Genomic DNA, 17,320 nt, shown 5'->3' on the forward strand with positions numbered 1-17,320 from the left:
TCTTACTGGAAAAACAAACATAAGCTCATTTTGGGTGTCTCTCTCTGTCTGCCTGTGGGATTGGCAATCCACACCTTCTGCCAATTCAGAGACCTCTCTGCCCCCATTTATGCTCTAGAGGTTATGCTTTAATTACAAAAAGCTGATCCGCTGTGACATCAGTTTCCCTCTCTAGGGGAAAGTCCTAGCTGTGAAATCCTAGCCAAGGCAAATTGCTGTTCTTTTTTCTTTTTCTTTTTTTTTTTTTTCCTTTGGCCAATCCAGACCAACCCCAGAACTGCTATCTGGGTTTGACCTTGACCACTACTTTGAGAGTGAATTGCAGATCCTGCTCTCCTGAAGTGCTGACGTACAGACAACTATTTCCAATGAGTTATCTTGATACAGAAATCATGCTGTATCACAGCCAAGAGCCTGCTCCTCCTGCCAAGCAGGACCCAAGCCTGGGGGCTGCAGGAGAGTGCTCTCTGGGGCCCTACTTGAGTCAAAATGGACAGTGTCCAGAACGAGTTAGTCACAGCCCTGCCTAAACCTAGGGAAGGACCACGGCAGGTGGATGTGCCAGCAACACTCGCGTTTGCCCTCTGGGGATGCGGAGGTCATCTTCCCTCCACGGGACGTGCTCACCCAAGGCCACACAACCTGGCAGGGAGGTCATCGAGCCCATCTTGGGCTCGTGTGAATGACCAGTGTGCTGAGAAGCAGCAGGACTGAGCCGTGGTGCCTGGGGAAAGGGGGATGCGGTGGGAAATGGATGGACTAGTCGGTGCCTTCGAGCCGCGTGCATGGGGAGGTGGGTGGCCTCTAGCTCTGCGTTCCTGGTGCGGCCGGCACCACCCTTTGCCTTGACCGCTGTGCCCAAGGGAGGAATACGACGGCCAGCTGCGATGGGAGGCCGGGATGCGGCGGGGAGGCGGGGGATGTCCCCCCGCGGGCGGTGCCGGGGCTGACCGGGGACTCTGCCGGGCCCCGCCGCGGGACCTGCCCCGCCCGCCGCGGACGGGGGTGGAAAATGCCTCGTGTATCTTTAACCCACAGCGGCCAAAGCGCGGCGGCGGTGGGGTTTTTTTTTTCTTAGTTAACAATGGAAACTTTTTTTTTTCAGTATTTCCCTCCAGCCGAGCGAGCAAAAAAAAAAAAAAAAAAAAAAAAAGAAACTTGTTCCGCTGAGTTCAACCCCAGACAGGCTCACAACTTCCTTCCTGCTTTCCTACCCCCTCCCTCCGCTCTCCTCCTCCTCGCCGCTCCTCTCCCTCTCCTCCTCCTCCTCCTCTCTCCGCCTTTCCAGCCGCACCGGGAGCGGGCGCCGGGGCCGCGGCGCGGACCTGGCCGGAGCGCGGAGCCGCCGCGCAGCCTTGGCCGCGGAAGCGCGGAGGGGCAAATCCCGGCGCCCCCGGCCCCCCGCGGGGCGAGGAGAACCGCCCGGACCCGCGGAGGGAGCGGGACCCCCCGGCAGCCGCGCTCCGCGCCCGCGGCGATGGTTTCGGCAGCGCCCCGCGGCCGCCGGCGGGCGCTGCCGGGCGGCGCGCACTGAGCGCGGATCCCGCTCCCAGGTAAGCGGCGGAGCCGGGGGGTCGCGGCCGCCCCTCCACCGGGGGACGCCCGGCAGCCGCGCCGGCGGCTAGCGGGGCCCCGCGGGCAGGAAGGGGCGAGCTGGGGGCGGGCAGAGGGGCTAGGTGCTGCCCCGGGGCCAGGCGGGCTGTCCCGCACCCAAACTCTGGCCGAGCACCTTGTGCCGGTGCTTGCTTTCGTACCGAGCCAGAGTGCTGGGAGCGTTGCGTTGCCGGGGATTCCTGCGAAGAGTGACTGCCCTGGGCTCTGCTGAGCCTCACGCTGCCTCCAAGCAGTGCCTGGAGGGATGGGGGACCTTTTGGTCACACACTCAGCGGGGTCTGCGCTTTTAGACCTGGGGGCATTTTCCTGCCAGGAGCCTCACAGAGTCACAGGGCTGCTGCTGACAGCATCGTGCGCAAGTGCTTCCAAAGGCTTTTACACCCATAGCCAGAGTTAGCGCGCTGTGTGTAAACAAGCCTGTGCACTCATGTGGGCAGTGAGTTTATGTAGATCTCATGGGTTCCCGTGCCCCAGCATGGGATGGGGGCTGCAGCTCCAGTGGCACATGGAGCAAACAGACATGACGGAAGGCAGGCTGAGGTACACAGAGGCACAGAGAGCCACCTACAAAAGCAGAGTCTCTCACACGCGTACACAGTCACACACTCACCAGAACAAACAGCACTGCACATCTCTGCCTGTGGGATCCGGGCTCTGACTTGGAGGCAGCTGCAGTGGTTGATGCCCCAGAAGGCAGACATGCACAGGGGAGGCACGTTTAGCCAAGAAATGCATGAAGATGTGCAAAGCCATGTTATTGCACATGGTAACTTAGGGGAGTAGTGGAGATGTGGCCCCATACCATATAAAACTGTGCAAGCAGGAAGACTGTATCATTATGTCATTGTCCATGTATCATTGAACAGAAATCCGTTCCTGAGACTTGATCTTGCTCATAGGTGACAAACTGGAAGGTGACAAATTTAAGCTGTTTGAAGTCTTTAACTTTCTTCAGCTTTTGGGGCCAACACTTGAAAGGTACCAACTTTCAGTTCACATCAGTTGACCTTAACTCCTTTATTCTGTTGAGGGAACTGTTTCTGGCTGTGTGTCCTCTTGGACACTGCTGCTGCAGCTGCGTGGGCAGGCAACCTGGAGTGGGGAGTAGGGAAGAGGGGAAACGCCCAAACCTGATTTTCCCTTCACTCAAATCCTTCTGATGATCAGGCCCCAGAGGTGGCACACTGGGGCTGTGTGCAGGTGGGAGGGGCACACAGGAAGGGAAGAGTCTGGCCAGCTGCGTGTGCACAGCTGGATGGTGAGCTAAGGGAGGGCACAGAACTACTCTCACTGCTTCACTTTCTCCTCAGCTGTCCTGTTTTATGGAGCTGTGGGTCAGGTCCAGCCCAGCTCCCCTTTTGCCTCCTGGCGATGCTGCTGGTCCCGGCGGGGAGAGACCCTCGGCAGCCCCGCGGAGCCTGAGCGCCGAGGCGGCAGTGGCGACGGCCCCCCTGTGCACCCCGGCTGACTACTATGGCCGTGTACTGCTATGCGCTCAATAGCTTGGTGATGATGAATAGCAACAGCGAGGTGACAAGCGGCCGGAGCAAGACGCCGCCTCCTCCCGGACAAGTACTGCCCAGGGGCCCGGAGACACCCGGCAGCTGCCGCTCGCTCCCTGTCTTCAGCCCGGCCCCCGTGCCGCCCCGCTCCCCGCGCTGTGGCCCCGCTTTCCTCTTTCCACCACTTGAGGAGCCCCTGCGGCAGCCAGGCAGCCCCAGGGGGCGGCGGGGCAGCCGGGGCGAAGAGGGGCAGCCAGGACCCCCCATGGCACGGCAACTTCAACGGGAGCTGCACAACGTCCAGGTGAACCAGAAAGTGGGGCTCTTCGAGGCACACATCCAGGCACACAGCTCTGCTGCCCAGCCACCGCGGAGCCCCCGGCCATCCCGGCCCCGGCCCGCCAGCCCTACAGTGCCAGTGGTGGGACTTGGAATTGGACCCCGGCTGCGAGCCCATGGGGAGAGTGAGGCCCCCGATGCTGGTGGGGTGCAGGTTTGTCTGAGCACTGCAGAGCCCTCCGGGAGGCCAGCAATGACAGTGGTGCCAGCTGTGGAGCTGGCAGAGAGCGCCAGCCCCCTGGAGCAGTCAGGGCCTGCACCACGGCAAGGGGAGGTGGTGGTGGCCCCCACAGAACTTAAGGGCCAGTGCCCAGCCATTGGCGGAAGCATCCCCGCCGTCATTGTCACGGACCTGGGGGGCCCGGAGGAGGAGGCGGGCGCCGTGCCCCCCGGCAGCCTGCCCGTCAGGAAGCTGTCATCGTCCTCAGCATCTTCCACTGGCTTCTCCTCATCCTGGGAGGAGTCCGAGGAGGACATTTCCAGTGACCCCGAGCGCACCTTGGACCAGACCCCGGCCTTCCTGCAGACCCTGGACCAGCAGAAGCCCCGAGTGGTGAGTCTTGCACCACACCCTGGGAAGGTGGGGTGAGGGCTGGCAGCATCCCCGCTCTGCGGCACAGCTGCAGCGGCAGGGCAGAGGTCTGTCACAGCAGAGGTCTGCAGAGGAACTTTCCATTTGCTCAGCGGTGCTTGCTTTCCCTCACATGAAAGCTTTCAAACTTGGAGCAGGGGTTCCTAGTCGGAAAATCCCCTGCTTGCAGGAGAGAGCATTGGTACCTGTCCTGTTGTGCACGATCCTCGCAGAGCTTCCCTGGTGCTGCAAGCTGCCTGCTGGCATGCTTAAAATGCATCCATGGACTGCAGCCTTCTGCTGACATGTGGTTACGAGCCTCAGCTTTCCCTCAGTACAGCTTCCTTGGGTGCTGGAGGTTTCCCATGATTTACATGAGCCTTAGGGAGAGTTTATTTCCTTCTTGGAGTCGAAACTGTGTGGGCCAACTGTTGAAATATATACTGATGCTCATCAGCGTAGTGTCTGTGTGTCTTTCACATGGAAGCAAAAATCTTGAGAATTTCTGGTAATTCCCCTTTTGAATAAAATTTTCAGCATGTGGGTATCTTATATTTTAGGTAAGCATATTTTTATTTGGTATTTATATTAAGCTCGCTCATCTGTTTCACAATCTCTCTTTGTTGAGGAGCTGGTTGTGAGGCTTCAGGCGAGAGAAGGCATCAGGGTAGTATTACCCCTAGAGCGGAAAGGTCTTCTCAGAGAGGAGAACTTTGAGGCATTTTCCAGAGGCATGAGACAGTCATGGGATTTGTTGTGTCACTAGGGGAGTTCACTCTGTGTCTGAATGCTCCACACAGAGCGTGCTTTGCTCTGAACTGTCACACCATTTATCCAGAGGGCTTTGAACCACTTTACTCCAGAGCAGGGCACCCATCACGAGGTTCTCCAACCGGCGTGTGGTCTCTCCCATCCTCCAGCTCTGAGACAATTCATTGATTCGAGCCCAGCACTGAAGCCTCACACTGACAACACTCTGAAACATGCAGGGCAACCCCAGTGGCTCCTTAATTTAAAGAGTTTGATAAAGAACCATCAACTTTCAGTGATATGGTTCACTATGTTTAACTTTCTGTAGACACATGGTAGTGAAAGTCTTGCTAAGTTCAACAACACAAGGAAAACTGGAAATGTTTAAGTGAAGGTATCAAACTTGGAAGAACTGAGATTGTGGTTTGTAAAACACTCAACAGACTGAAATAAGTATCTTTCCTTTTGTCCTTGTTTTGTCCTATTCCAAGAATTCAGGCTCAGTTCTGCTCAGGATAGAGCAGCAGTTGAGTAAAAGCACAGTTAATGAAGTTACGAGTCTGTGGCTCATCGTGTTTGCAGACAGTTTTGTATTTTGGGGCTCTCGGCTGATGAATCAGCTTGCTCCCTTTGGGAGCTGCTACAATCCCGCTGCTGATTAAGTTCTGCTGGTTTTGTGTGCATAAACTGTAGTAATCTCTGCTCTGTTCTCTGTACTAATGACTGTTCCCAGTGCCAGATCCCACTGATTTGCTGCTGAAAACAGTTCATTGATGGGCAAAAGCATGCCTGATGCTCTTGTGGAAAGCTTCCTGATGCCTCAGGCTGACTCTGTTACCTCCCGTGGCACCCAGTGAGCCCAGCCAGGCTGGTGGCTCAGCAGTGAACAGGCAAGGCTCGTTTGTATTGCCAAAAGGCCTGGATCAGAGCAAGCTCATATCAAGTCTAAGACCAGAGTAACTCAGCTGATCTCAGTGGGACTACTCAAGCTAAACGAGATGAAGATCTGGTCCAGAACATGTCAGACATCCCAAGGAGGATTGATTTTGTGTTTCAGTGCTGGATTTGTCTCAGCGGGAGCGGCTGGGCTGTTTTACAATGATACTTTTCCGCTGGGCTCCACAGGTCCTGTGCAGGGCTGATCACTGACTTTGGCAGATTACAGTCAACTTCTCAGCAGGATGGTGTGCAAATGCCCAGTAATTCAAAGCTGATTCATATAAATAACACCCAACTTTGTGTACTCGTTGGCAGTATCTTGTAAATCCCTAATGACAGCAGAAGGCAGCTACTGAAGCAGTGTCAGGTTGCACACTAATTTGTTTTCATGAACTCACTATTTCCTTTTAACGATGCACATGGTCTGAAAATGAGTTATGTAATGAGGGACAATGTATGAGAAGCTCTCTCCAGAAGTTGTGCTTTTCTGTCACATCCTGGGAGACCTTGGCTGACAGAAACCAATGTGGTGCCTCTGGGTTGGGAAGATAAACACTGGGCAGGCAGAGGACCCTGTCTGTCTGTACTGGGTGCCGCTGGCACAGGGGAGGGCTGTGGTACCTGGGGGAGAGGTAATGACGAGCAACAGGAAAGCAGTTCTTGCTGCAGATGCAGTATGTGCTGCACATCTCACATAGCATGTTTACAGGTTTGATAAACAAAAGGCCTGCTTCTGCCCTTCCTTTCTGGAGGCTGTCTGGCTTAGCAGATCTGTTAGGGATGTCCGGCTGTCTATTGTAGTTCCTCCTGATGTCCCAGGGAAATGGGCAGATCCCTCCATCTGGCATGGGCAGATCATCCTCCATTTGTACTGCAGGTAGGAAACTTCATTTGTGTTCAGGCCTGAAAATTGGCCAGTGAGAAAGTGACGTTGCGTAGTGAAAGAGAGGGAGGTATTGTGGCCACATTTTTGGACACCATGACCTGGAGCAGCTCTGTGTCTGAAACTGGCTCTGCCTCTGTTAATTGAAAGTTTGCTCAGTGCTTTGCCTGTCCCTGGAGTGCTCTGGTGCTCAGTGGGCTGCGCAGCACTGGGGAACAGTGACCCAGCTGTGATAGTTGCAGACTTGTGAAGTGCAGTAACAGTAAGAGCAATGTGACGTTTTACTGTTGTCTAATTGCAAGTCCACTTAAGGTCTGAGTAAACTTCCACGTAAGGGCTTTTGCAGCTGTGGCTTTCCCCGGGCTGTGGGCTGCTGCTGGAGAAACCCCAGGCTTGTTTATTGATGCTTGAAAGGTTTCAAAGGCACTTGAGCGCTTGCACTTCTCGGGCTGTGTGGGAGGGATGGGCTGTCCAGGCGCCATGTTGGGATGGGGACACGGTGGTTTGGGAATGCTGCGGGGCAGCGCTTCCTGCACACCTCCCGCGACATCAACACGGGCAGTCCGGGGAAGGAGTGGGTACCTTCGCTCACCTACCACTCAAGCCAGGAGGATACAGTGGCTGTTGGAAGGTGCCTGTCTCTGTCACAGTGTGTCTCATGCTGAGGGAGGAGTTTTCTCCTCACAGCTGATTGCACAGATTGGGTTTGTAGGGGAGTGAGAAGGTCTCCTTGTCCCAGGGTACAGGTAGCCTGAGATGGCAGGCCAACTCCTAAAGGGATGTCACACCAAAAATGAGACACATTCTTGCCGTGACTCCCTCTGACTTCTTGACTGGAAAAATACCAGTGTATTAGTTTTGCTGTTCCTGGGGAACTCTGTTTGCTCTTCCCAAAGAAGAGGTGCTAAGCAGGGTGTACTCAGCAGCAGGAGATTTGTCCCAGTCTTGAAAACTGATGTGCCCCTTAAGTGGAAGATATTCCAATGCTTGTCATTAGTGAGTCGCTGTCGTTGACCTAAATTCCCTAGTTTGTCAACTCCTCGGCAACTAGAGACAAAGTGACAGACAAGTGGGGGGAAAGGCAGAAATTGTGCAAGCACGTACTGTAGAAAAATGACATGTCAAGAGGGAAAAAAAGCCTTCCTGGAAAAACAGTGCAAGACACTGCAGTGTTCCTCTTCCTGGCTTTCCCACAGCCGCCGTGGAAACACAAGGATGTACAGCAGAATAGTTAATCAAGTGACTTGGTACATTGTGAAATGTCTGCTTCTTTCAGCAGGCAGAGCAGTTTGCTCAGAATAAGAGGCTTCCATTAAGCTGTGCAAAATGGCAAGAACTTTCGGAAAAAAACTAATGGCACTGCTGCTGACAGGCGATTTTTTAATTGATTTATTTGTTTGATTCACAGTGGCTGTAACACAGTTCTGAATGGAGCCAAGTTTATAAAGGGTTAGTGTCAGCCAGGGGCCTGTGGGACCCTTACTGATTTCTCTTTGAGATGTTCCAAGGCATAAGCTGACAACAGCACTCCTGATTTGTTCCTATGAAAATTACTCAAGTTAAATATGCTTTCATTCCCATACCTAGCTGTCACTGTGATCAGGAAGTCTCCGTGTAACAGAAACCATGACCACATGGTGATGCATGCAAGCCCCGTGAATGTATATCTTTATGCTGACTGTGTTTATGTGTTTTACTCCTTCCTCCCACTGTGTTTGTCTTGAAAGCTCCTAAGCTTATGAGTTTGTGAGTGGTATCACTGATTTAGCATCAATATAATGTCTAACACATTAGGGCCCTGCTGGCTTGCTCAGAAGAGCGACTGTTCCTCTAGTAATGTGCATCATTGACCCGGGAAGGTGCTTAGCACACCTGGTAAGCTGCCAGAGGATGGAGTCTCCTTCAGCCCTGTGGGAACGCTAGGATAAAGAGGAAGATGAGGTGGACACCTCTGTGTTGCCATTTTCAGAACAGCACGGCCTATTTTGTCTACTGGGATGAGCTGAGGACCCTCTGGTGCTCAGCGGACTGGGCAGATCTTCAGACTCCCTGTGGATGGAGGCCGTGCACTCCAGGGAGTTCACAAAGCATCACTCTCTATTCAGTAGCTTATCTTCTGCCTTCTCACATGGCCTTCTCAGGGAATAAGCAGCTTTCTTATGGGCTCCCACCCACAGAGTCTAAGTGAAGATGCAGCTATAACCCAGTGAGAGACATATGGTGCTACTTCAAGTCCGTTTTCATCAGCACTTTTAAGCTCATTGGGAAGGGTTTCTTCTCTGTGCACATTCCCCATGATTGACAGTGCAGGAATTACATGGCACATAGCAGATCCTTTTCATAGGGGACTTACTTGCTAGCACAGCTGCTGTCTCTTGCATATTTTGTTTCTCAAACAATTTCACACTGAAAGCGTTCATAAAAAGTTCATAAAAAAAAAAAGGCATTTCTGAGGTGCAGGAAGAACAAACATTAGGCCCATCATTCTTAGGGTCCCCAGCTCTGAAACATTCAGATTTCCTCCTCTTCTGTTGGGAATTGCAGGGTGTCAGGAGCTTGACTGGTTGGACCCTTCGGGTGTTAAGCTGAATGTCCGCAGAGTGAATTTCACGGATCAGTGGAAACTTTAGAGTTTTGCCTTTACCTTTTGAGGCTTGCAATGACAAAACCCAAACTGTAGTCAGCACCTGTCTCATGTTTTCCATATTATTCCTGTAATGTGTTAGGACAGATTTACATGTGAAGAAAATATTAGCGCAGCACTGAGCTCTCGCGTGCCATGCGATGGCTGAAAGCCACTGCTGAGCTAATGTTTTCTTTCATTTAATTCTGTTCTAGCTCACTAGAGAAATAATGGCATCTATGTATGATGTTAAATGTCTCTTCAGCTAAGATTAGTCTTCTGTAATGGTTAGAGATTATGTTGTTTATACCAGTAGGTAAATTTCTGCAGTAAATTTGACCTGCTTTCTTCCAATGAAGCCCAGCCAAGCTTTCTAAGAAAGATATGTTAATATTTAATAGACAGTGAAAACTAAATGTTAATATTTTCAAATCACTGAATAACTTTGCAGCCTAATCCCTATTCTCAAATGTGACTTTCTGGGGAGTGTGGGCTCCTATACTTGCCGGGTCACTTGAAATAGCTCTTTTATGGCATCCATCTTGCTTAGCCTGTTGGATGTCTCCTCAGGATAAGTCTTCTCCTAAGGTACCTTTCTTCTCTGTTGACTCTGATGGGATCTTGAGGATTAGACCAAGAGTGTGCTTAAGACTGAATGTCTGCAATAAAATTAGTTGGAATTTCATTCTTATTCGTATAGATAAAAACTCATAGCCTGCAAAACAGCTGCAAGTAGTTCAGGAAGCTGCCCCAGTCTGAGCTTTACCAGACTTAAAAGTAAGTGCCTCTGATTTGGCTTTTAAATCAATGTTTAGGCAGCAAAATGTGATTTGCTGTATGACAGAGATGATAACCCAGCAGTGCCTTTCAGTGTGAGTTGGTGTGGGTATGTTCAGAAGCTCGGGGTCTCCAGCTGCAAGTTTCAGCCTTGGTGTAGGTACTGTGGATGCGCTCAGAACTGGTGGAAGCTTTTGGAAAACGTAGACTGCAGCTTCTTCTTTCCCAGCCATTGTGGGAGTTCAGCACACAGAGCTGCTGTCAAGGCTGCGTGCCTGTGGAGATCCTCACTGCCACTGTCAGCCACGGATTGTGTTTACTGAGTGCTGGTGGTTTCTGACCTTAGTTTCTCAGAGATGGGCAATATTGGAGTCTAAAGCTACTCCACAGTGCTAAGACCCATATTAGCCTTTTCAAACTATTTATTTCAATATTTTCATACATTTTGGCCATGAAAAGAAAGAATCAATTTTCTTTTATATTAAAGAACATTCTTTTCATTAATGACATGGGAAAAGAGACAGCCCAGTAGAAGGAATTCAGTTCTTCCTTTCAGATATAAGATTTATTGCTGGTCAGAACACAAGGATTACTTTTGGAAGGAGAGCTAGGGGGTAAAACAACAAGTGTTTAACACTTACAATTTCTTCTTGTAAGCAGTACAGTGCATTATCTGATCAGTGCTACACAACAGGAACTTCATTAGCATTCAGCACTGTTGTGGTTTTAAGTAATAGTAAAGCATCCCTTGTCTCTGTGAAAGACATATATGGACTCTGGGGGGACATGCTGACAGACATTTTAATGAGTTTGATTCTAAGGACAGAGTCAGGTTGTGTCTTTACTGTTTCTTCAAACATTTGATTTGCAGAGAGGTAGGCACCTGCAGTTGCTGTGATGTGGACCTCGCTGAACTGATGCGAGTTTTGCTCAGGGTTTCTTCCTTGACCTCTGGGCTTTCATCCTTGACTTTAAGCTTTGTACTTGAGGTCTTAGACAATAGGGTTCCTGGACGGCGTGAAGCAGAGGGAGGTCTCATGAGGCCTGCAGTCTTCACTGTCACAAAATGCCCTTCAGCCTAAATGAAGACCAATATGCCAACACCAGGAATAACCAGCACAACACTTTGGGAGAATGGCTGTGGCAGGGAGCAGGCACAACTCTCTCCTCCCACCCCATCAGCTTTTGCAGAAGGGGCTGTTTAGCAAGGGCTAAGCAATGGCAGCACCTACCTTCAGCATCACCTCCTTCTCCTCCCCCTTCGCTTCCTGTCCCTTTGCCCTTGCTTGGGCAATTCATCTGCAGCAAGATAGAATCAAAGAACCCTCTTCCTTTGCTAAACAATTCGTTCCTTTTGTTAGGGTCAGATAAAATGCTGATAAAAGCTGTTGTAGCTCCGCTGAAGCCAGCAGGAGCATGCTGCAGGTTTGGTCCTTGATCATTTTTCGCCTTGCTCACCCCTGCATGTCTCCAGTTACATCTTGTGGTAAATCCAATATTAAACTGAATTAATGAACCAGAGACGCAGTCCCTGCGGGGGGGGTGGTTTGCCTGTTGGTAGGTACAGTGCTTCAGAGCCTTTGGGGACAGGAGGTTTATAAATGGAAAGATCTGCAGGGTGGCTTTTTGGAAAGTGCATTTTACGGTTGGGTGTTTTTCTCTTGTGTCTTGATGAACAATCTCCGATCCCTGCTGCTCGGGAAAAGGGGAGGAGCCAAGGCTGGCCTTCAGATCACCACTGAGCCTTGTTCTTTGCAAATGTACTTTGAGAAGGCATTTTGGGAAGGCGTAGGAATAGCTTTTGTCCCATTGAGCTAAACATGTTCAAAACATTGTACTTAAATGGGTACTTAAGTACAAGCCCATGTGTACCCCTCAAAAGAGAGGAGACCAGGGCACCAAGGAGGGGTGGGAGTGAGGGGGAGGTGAGCAGGCTCTTTCTCACCATGTGGACCATAGGAATTGCCCTGCTGGCAGCCACAAGCCGCACTAGGTATCCAGGGGCATCCTCCCACTGCAAGCAAGGTACAGAGCAGCTGGGGAGAGAATTAGCAACGTATCCAAATGTAGTATGGTTGCTATTACGGGTAATATGTATTTAACACTCTGCAGGGACCATTTAAACCTGCATCTGTAGGAAGAGGAAAAAAGTCAGGTTTGCTTTTTTGGCAGACTGCAGATCAGAGAGTCCAATCTATAATCTCTCTTGGTATGTTTTATGTGGGTGGGTTTTGTTAAATTACAGGCAAAGTTATTGCACCCCTAGGCTACTCACATTAAACGTTTCTCCAATTTTAGCAGCATTCTTTCCAGGCTCAGCTACATTTGTTTTTGTCTTCTTCTCTATGGCAATTGATGAGCTAAGTCTAAAATGTATAACTCTGCAGGATCTCCTGTTATATATTTCTTCCACAGCTGTAGCTGAACTGGGACAGTATAATCCAATGACTTATTGTAATGCCTAGTGCTTTCTTTAATACATTCCAGATTAAAGGAGTCAGCAAAGTTTACATATCCAAAGTAATAAATTTAAACAATAATAATGGCAAATCCCAAACCATGATTATCTCTTTAAAGTGTTGGGCTTTTTTTCCCTCCTATCTTCTCTGGTCTGGCTAAAGTCTGTTTTTAGGAAACTCAACAGGACAGATAAAAGATGATGAGACAAACAACTTAATCCCTTAATAATGTCAAGTGGAAAATCCAACAACAGATTGGCAAGAAACTCAAATAACAACTGCAAAGTGACCCTTACTGAGGACTAAAGAACAAGTTTAAAAGGCTGAGCTTGGGATATAATTAGAGATGAGCCTGAATCAGTGCCCATAGGCTCAAATATTTCTTTGAACTCTGAAATGGAGCCAAATTCCTTTTTTTCATCCATGCCTGCATAGCATCATCTTAGTTCCATTGAGGCCAGTTCAGCATCACCTCGTACCTCATGCTGCCCTCGGTACTCACACAAGGTGACCCGGGAAGGCCCCAGGGTGATATTCCCACCTCTGGGTGCTGTTTCAGATGGAGTGTGGGATACCAGCAAGTGTGTGCAGCCCAGGTATGTGCCAGGTATGTGCCTGTCATGGCAGCAGGAAGAGAAGAGATGGGCACTGCCACTCTGGCCTCAGAGTCCCAGTATCTCGTTCTGCTCTTGCCAGGGACTGGCACACAGCTTCACCCCTGGGCAGCAACCCTAAGCAGTCTTGGGCTGCCATTAGTAGATACACCTTGGAAGCAAGGCACGTGGTCACAGGAGTAGAAGGCACCTGGAATTGTAATTGCCAAGCAGCTTCAGAAAGAGCATGTTAATTATTCTCTCTCTCCTCAGAGCCATATTTATTTAGAGCTGACAACCCTTCACCCTGGGGTTTCGTCGTAGGAATGTCTTACTTGGGTGGAGATGAGGGCGGCCAGAAAGAAAACAAAGGAAAGAGATTTTAGAACCGTGTCTTGTCTGTAGCCACCTGAATTACTGTTGTATTTTAAAAGAATATGTGAAAAAGAATTGTTTGCAAAAGCCTTGACAAGTGTACTCTCCCAACTCCCTTGTTTTAACCTTCTCCTAGGAATTTGTGTATAAAATGTTCTCAATTCAGTTTATCTCTCTGCTTGACAAATCCTGTGTTTCCCTTCCGTACTTTCAGCAGAGAGGGAACTAACTTTGATCTTTTTGCGAAGTGAACAGAATTGCCTTGTCGGATGTCACATTCCCACCTTCACACACAAACAGTGCGTGTCACAGTTTTTGAGCAAGATGTACCATCGCTGAAAAAAAAAATTGCGTAAAGCTGATATAAAGATGAGCTTTTGGAAAAGCAGCTCCAAACTGAACCAGACTCTCCCTCAGAGGAAAGAGCAACTGATGTCATCCGTCTCTTGTTGAAGCCACCTTGCACAGCAGGTTAAAACAAATGATCTGAAGCCAGGACTGTAGCTCAGCTTCTCCATTAGCAGCCCCTCATCCACGTCTCATCTCAAGGAGAAAAGACTTGGCCTCTCTCCTCAGGTCTCTGTTTTCTCTTGTTACCATGTGTTGCTGGAACTGCTTTTTTGAGCCAAGGAAAGCAGCACAGAAGTCCAGGTGGTCACAAGTGACCGTAACGTTGACCAGGTGTTAGGCTGGTAATGAGAGACAAATGCAGAGGTAGCACAATGCCACCTTGTCTGCTATTGTCTGTTCCTGTGTTGCATATCCTGACCAGCTCTGGTATTTGGGTTTGGAGTTTTTGGAAAGCTCAAAAGGCAGTTCCAGAGCCCAGGTTTGTTCTTGTGGATGGGAACCCTTCCCAGAAGGGAGAAAGCTCAGAGAAGCCTGTTTAATATAGGCTGATCTCATGCTTGAGCATACGCAGGAGTTGACCTTTCAGCACTGAAATAAGAAGTGATGGGAATAGAATAAATCACAGTCTTGAAAGAAAAGCCGAGTAGCTTAGACATGCATCTCAGGAGGAGTCAAGGTAGGGAGGCTGAGGGAGCCACAGAGGGGCCAAATGACAGATTGAAAAGCAGTCTTTCAGCAATGGGTTTGGTGGATCTTTGCAGAGCAAGCCTGCAGAGCAAAGGCTATTGAGATGTGAATTGGGATATGAGGTGATGAGCCCTGAAGGTGAATTTTAGTCAGGTGAGTAGACTGGAAAGACTCTGTTAGGGATGTTATCCTGAAAAAATCTGCAAGACGTACAGATGAGTTGGATGTGACTACTGAAAAAGATCCAAGTTTTCCACTTGCTAAAAGTTTCAGGGTAGGAGCAAAACACAGATGGGAGCAGTAACATTTGCACTTGCACTGCAAAGGCATCAGTTGTTCTCTGAATTGCCAGGCTGCAAAGAATCAAGCCTCTATATTGCATTGCAAGCCTTGGAACTGTCAAGTTTTGATTGAGTCCTAAGCCAAAATTTTTGTAACCTTGATAGGAGACAGCTCCAAGCGCCCGTGGTACACCCCTTTAACCTTCAGGGGCCTGGCTTACAATGCAAGATTCTTCCAAGCGAACCAAAACTTGAAGCACTCCCCTCATATCTGGAAGCCACATCCTGATGAGGAACTCCCTCTGCGTGGTGGCCTCTGTCAGAGCCCGGCTCCCTGTTCAGTCTCAAGAGGGGATGGCCCAGGGCTTTTTCAGGGCAGCCATGGTGGAGAGTTGGGCTGCTCTGTACCACAGAGCCCATCACTGCCTGGAAGGATGCTGAGGTTTGCCCTCCTGGCCCACTCTGTGTCCCCAAGGCAGTCAGACTCTCAGACTCATCCAGACAAACTCTGGCAGGACAGGAGATTGTAGGAGCTGGCTGGATCTGGAAGAACAGTTTTTTGGCAGAGAATAGATTTTCCAGCAAATGTCAAGGGAGAGGGGGAGTCAAAATGATTCACAAATTCAAACACATTTTCTGAATAGTTCTGGCCTAGAAAAAATACAGAGGTGGGGGAAGAGGGAGCGATGTTAAAAATAGCAATGAGTGTCATTCTGACACTTTCAGAATGAACTGTTTCATTTTGGGAATGGTTTGTTTATGTTTTGCAAGTATTTGAAATGTAGATTTGATTCAAAATGGCATTTTTCACTTAAAAGTTGACCTTACCGCTAAAACACATTGAAAGAAGAAAAATGGTTTTTTTAGGACTTACGTAACCTGAAATAAAACACCTCCTTTTGCTTTGACTCCACATGAGATGTTTCAGAGTTTTCCTTTCACAGCCCCATGATCTTAGCTGCGTTCAGCCCAACCTGAACATCTCCTCTCCCCTTGTTTTAGGGTTGAGCTCTGATGTTAAAAAAACTGTCCAGCTCCCGTGCTGGCCAACCTTAAGGTCCAATGCCATGGAGCAAGTACTTTAGTTTAATCTGAGGTCAACCACACATTGCTGTGATTCAAACTGAAACCTGTGGTATCAAATGAATAAGAGCTGTAGGTTTTGTAGATAACTGGCATCTTCTGCGGAAGATGCAACGTCGAACCTCATTTAGAAAAATAACCCAAACTCCTGAGGCCCTGAAATCTGATCTAGAAATCTTCAGAGAGGCTGGAGTTTGCAGACAGCTGAATGACAGACTTTCACTCCTCCGACACTCACGCTGGTCTCATTCAACTGATTCATTAAAGGAAAATGAGCAAACAGCTAGTAATTATTTTTTTGTAGCCAAAACGTGCTGCAGAGTTTCCCTGGGCAGAGGGGAAGGAACACGTGTGTTTGCTGTACGATGAGCCATAGCTGAGTTTACTGTTCCCCACTGCCTGGCTGGGACACATTGTGCCATTTCCTCAGCTGAAGTCCATCCCTTAGTGACTGGAGTGGAGCCTCCTTTGCTGAGATTTACCTTGACTGTCTCCTGAGCTCCTTCCTCTGTGCCTTGGGAGGGTTCGGGCACAAAAGAGGGAGAAAAAAGATACTATGGTGTGGGACAGCAAACTTTTTAACAGCAGCCCCTTTTGGACAGGGGCCATAGGAAAGACCTTTTTCATTCGTGGGAAGATCCTGGGTTTTACCTGGAATAGGCAGGTTTGAAAGCATTTTTCTGGCACACTGTAGATGTTACTGAAGGATGGATCTCATGGTGTGGACAGGACATGGATGTTTTTATCATAGAGATTTGTAGAGGTGAGGGGTTGGCAGTGGCCGAGCATGGGAGTGGGTTGTCCTCCCTGCTGTCCTGGCAGCAGTGGGAGCTGGGATGGCTCTGCTGCTTTCTGTGGTGGCTCTGGGTCCCCCAGCAGTGGGGAGGGCAGGGATTAGTGCCTGCACTGGGATGAGGAATCAAGGCCAGAGTGTGTGTATCAGCTATGCAGTTCCTTCAACCATGCATTTACTGTTCAAACACTGCCAACTCAAGCTCTCCCAAAAACAATGAGGATTGCCTTAAAAACCACCAAATGTTTCAGAGGTTTTTTTGGAAGTGCTGGGTTTGATTGTTTTCCTAGTTTCTATGCCTTTAACTCACACTTGGGACAATTTTTCAGTCTGTTCTCTGCAAGCCAGAAGTCTAGAAATGTACTTTCTTTTTAAAAATGAAAGCTCAGAGTCTCAGCCACCTGACTGCAAGAGCTGGGGGCTGTGAGAACAAGGCAGAGCTCACACTAAAACTGCAGGAGAGGGCAAACAGATTGTTGAAATAGCTGCTTCTCTTGGTCAGGAGTTGGGCTGAATGGAAAGAAAGGCCAGAAGGGCAGAGCATGTAAGCTGACTCGGTTTTCCTGTAACAATCGGAGAACGCCAGCTCTCCCTCCCCGCCCCAGCTGAAACAAAAAGCCCATACACAACTAAAGCAAAATCTGCCTTCCTGTTTGTACGCCTGTCATGAGGCCTGGGAGAGCAGGTGGCATTCGACTGT

General features: G+C 49.5%; 1 protein-coding gene across 1 annotated transcript in view; it reads left to right on the top strand.

Moving 5' to 3' along the window:
• Nucleotides 1-1,214: 1,214 nt before the first annotated feature.
• Nucleotides 1,215-17,320, top strand: part of ITPKB (inositol-trisphosphate 3-kinase B) — a 68,396-nt gene continuing 52,290 nt past the window's right edge. Inside the window, exons 1-2 of the mRNA XM_064648062.1 lie at nt 1,215-1,553; nt 2,925-4,008. Of these exons, the coding sequence (XP_064504132.1) occupies nt 3,088-4,008 (921 nt within the window). The 5' untranslated portion in view covers nt 1,215-1,553; nt 2,925-3,087. The remainder of the gene's footprint in view (nt 1,554-2,924; nt 4,009-17,320) is intronic.

Source organism: Pseudopipra pipra, chromosome 3 (assembly GCF_036250125.1).
Source record: "Pseudopipra pipra isolate bDixPip1 chromosome 3, bDixPip1.hap1, whole genome shotgun sequence".
Lineage (NCBI taxonomy): Eukaryota > Metazoa > Chordata > Aves > Passeriformes > Pipridae > Pseudopipra > Pseudopipra pipra.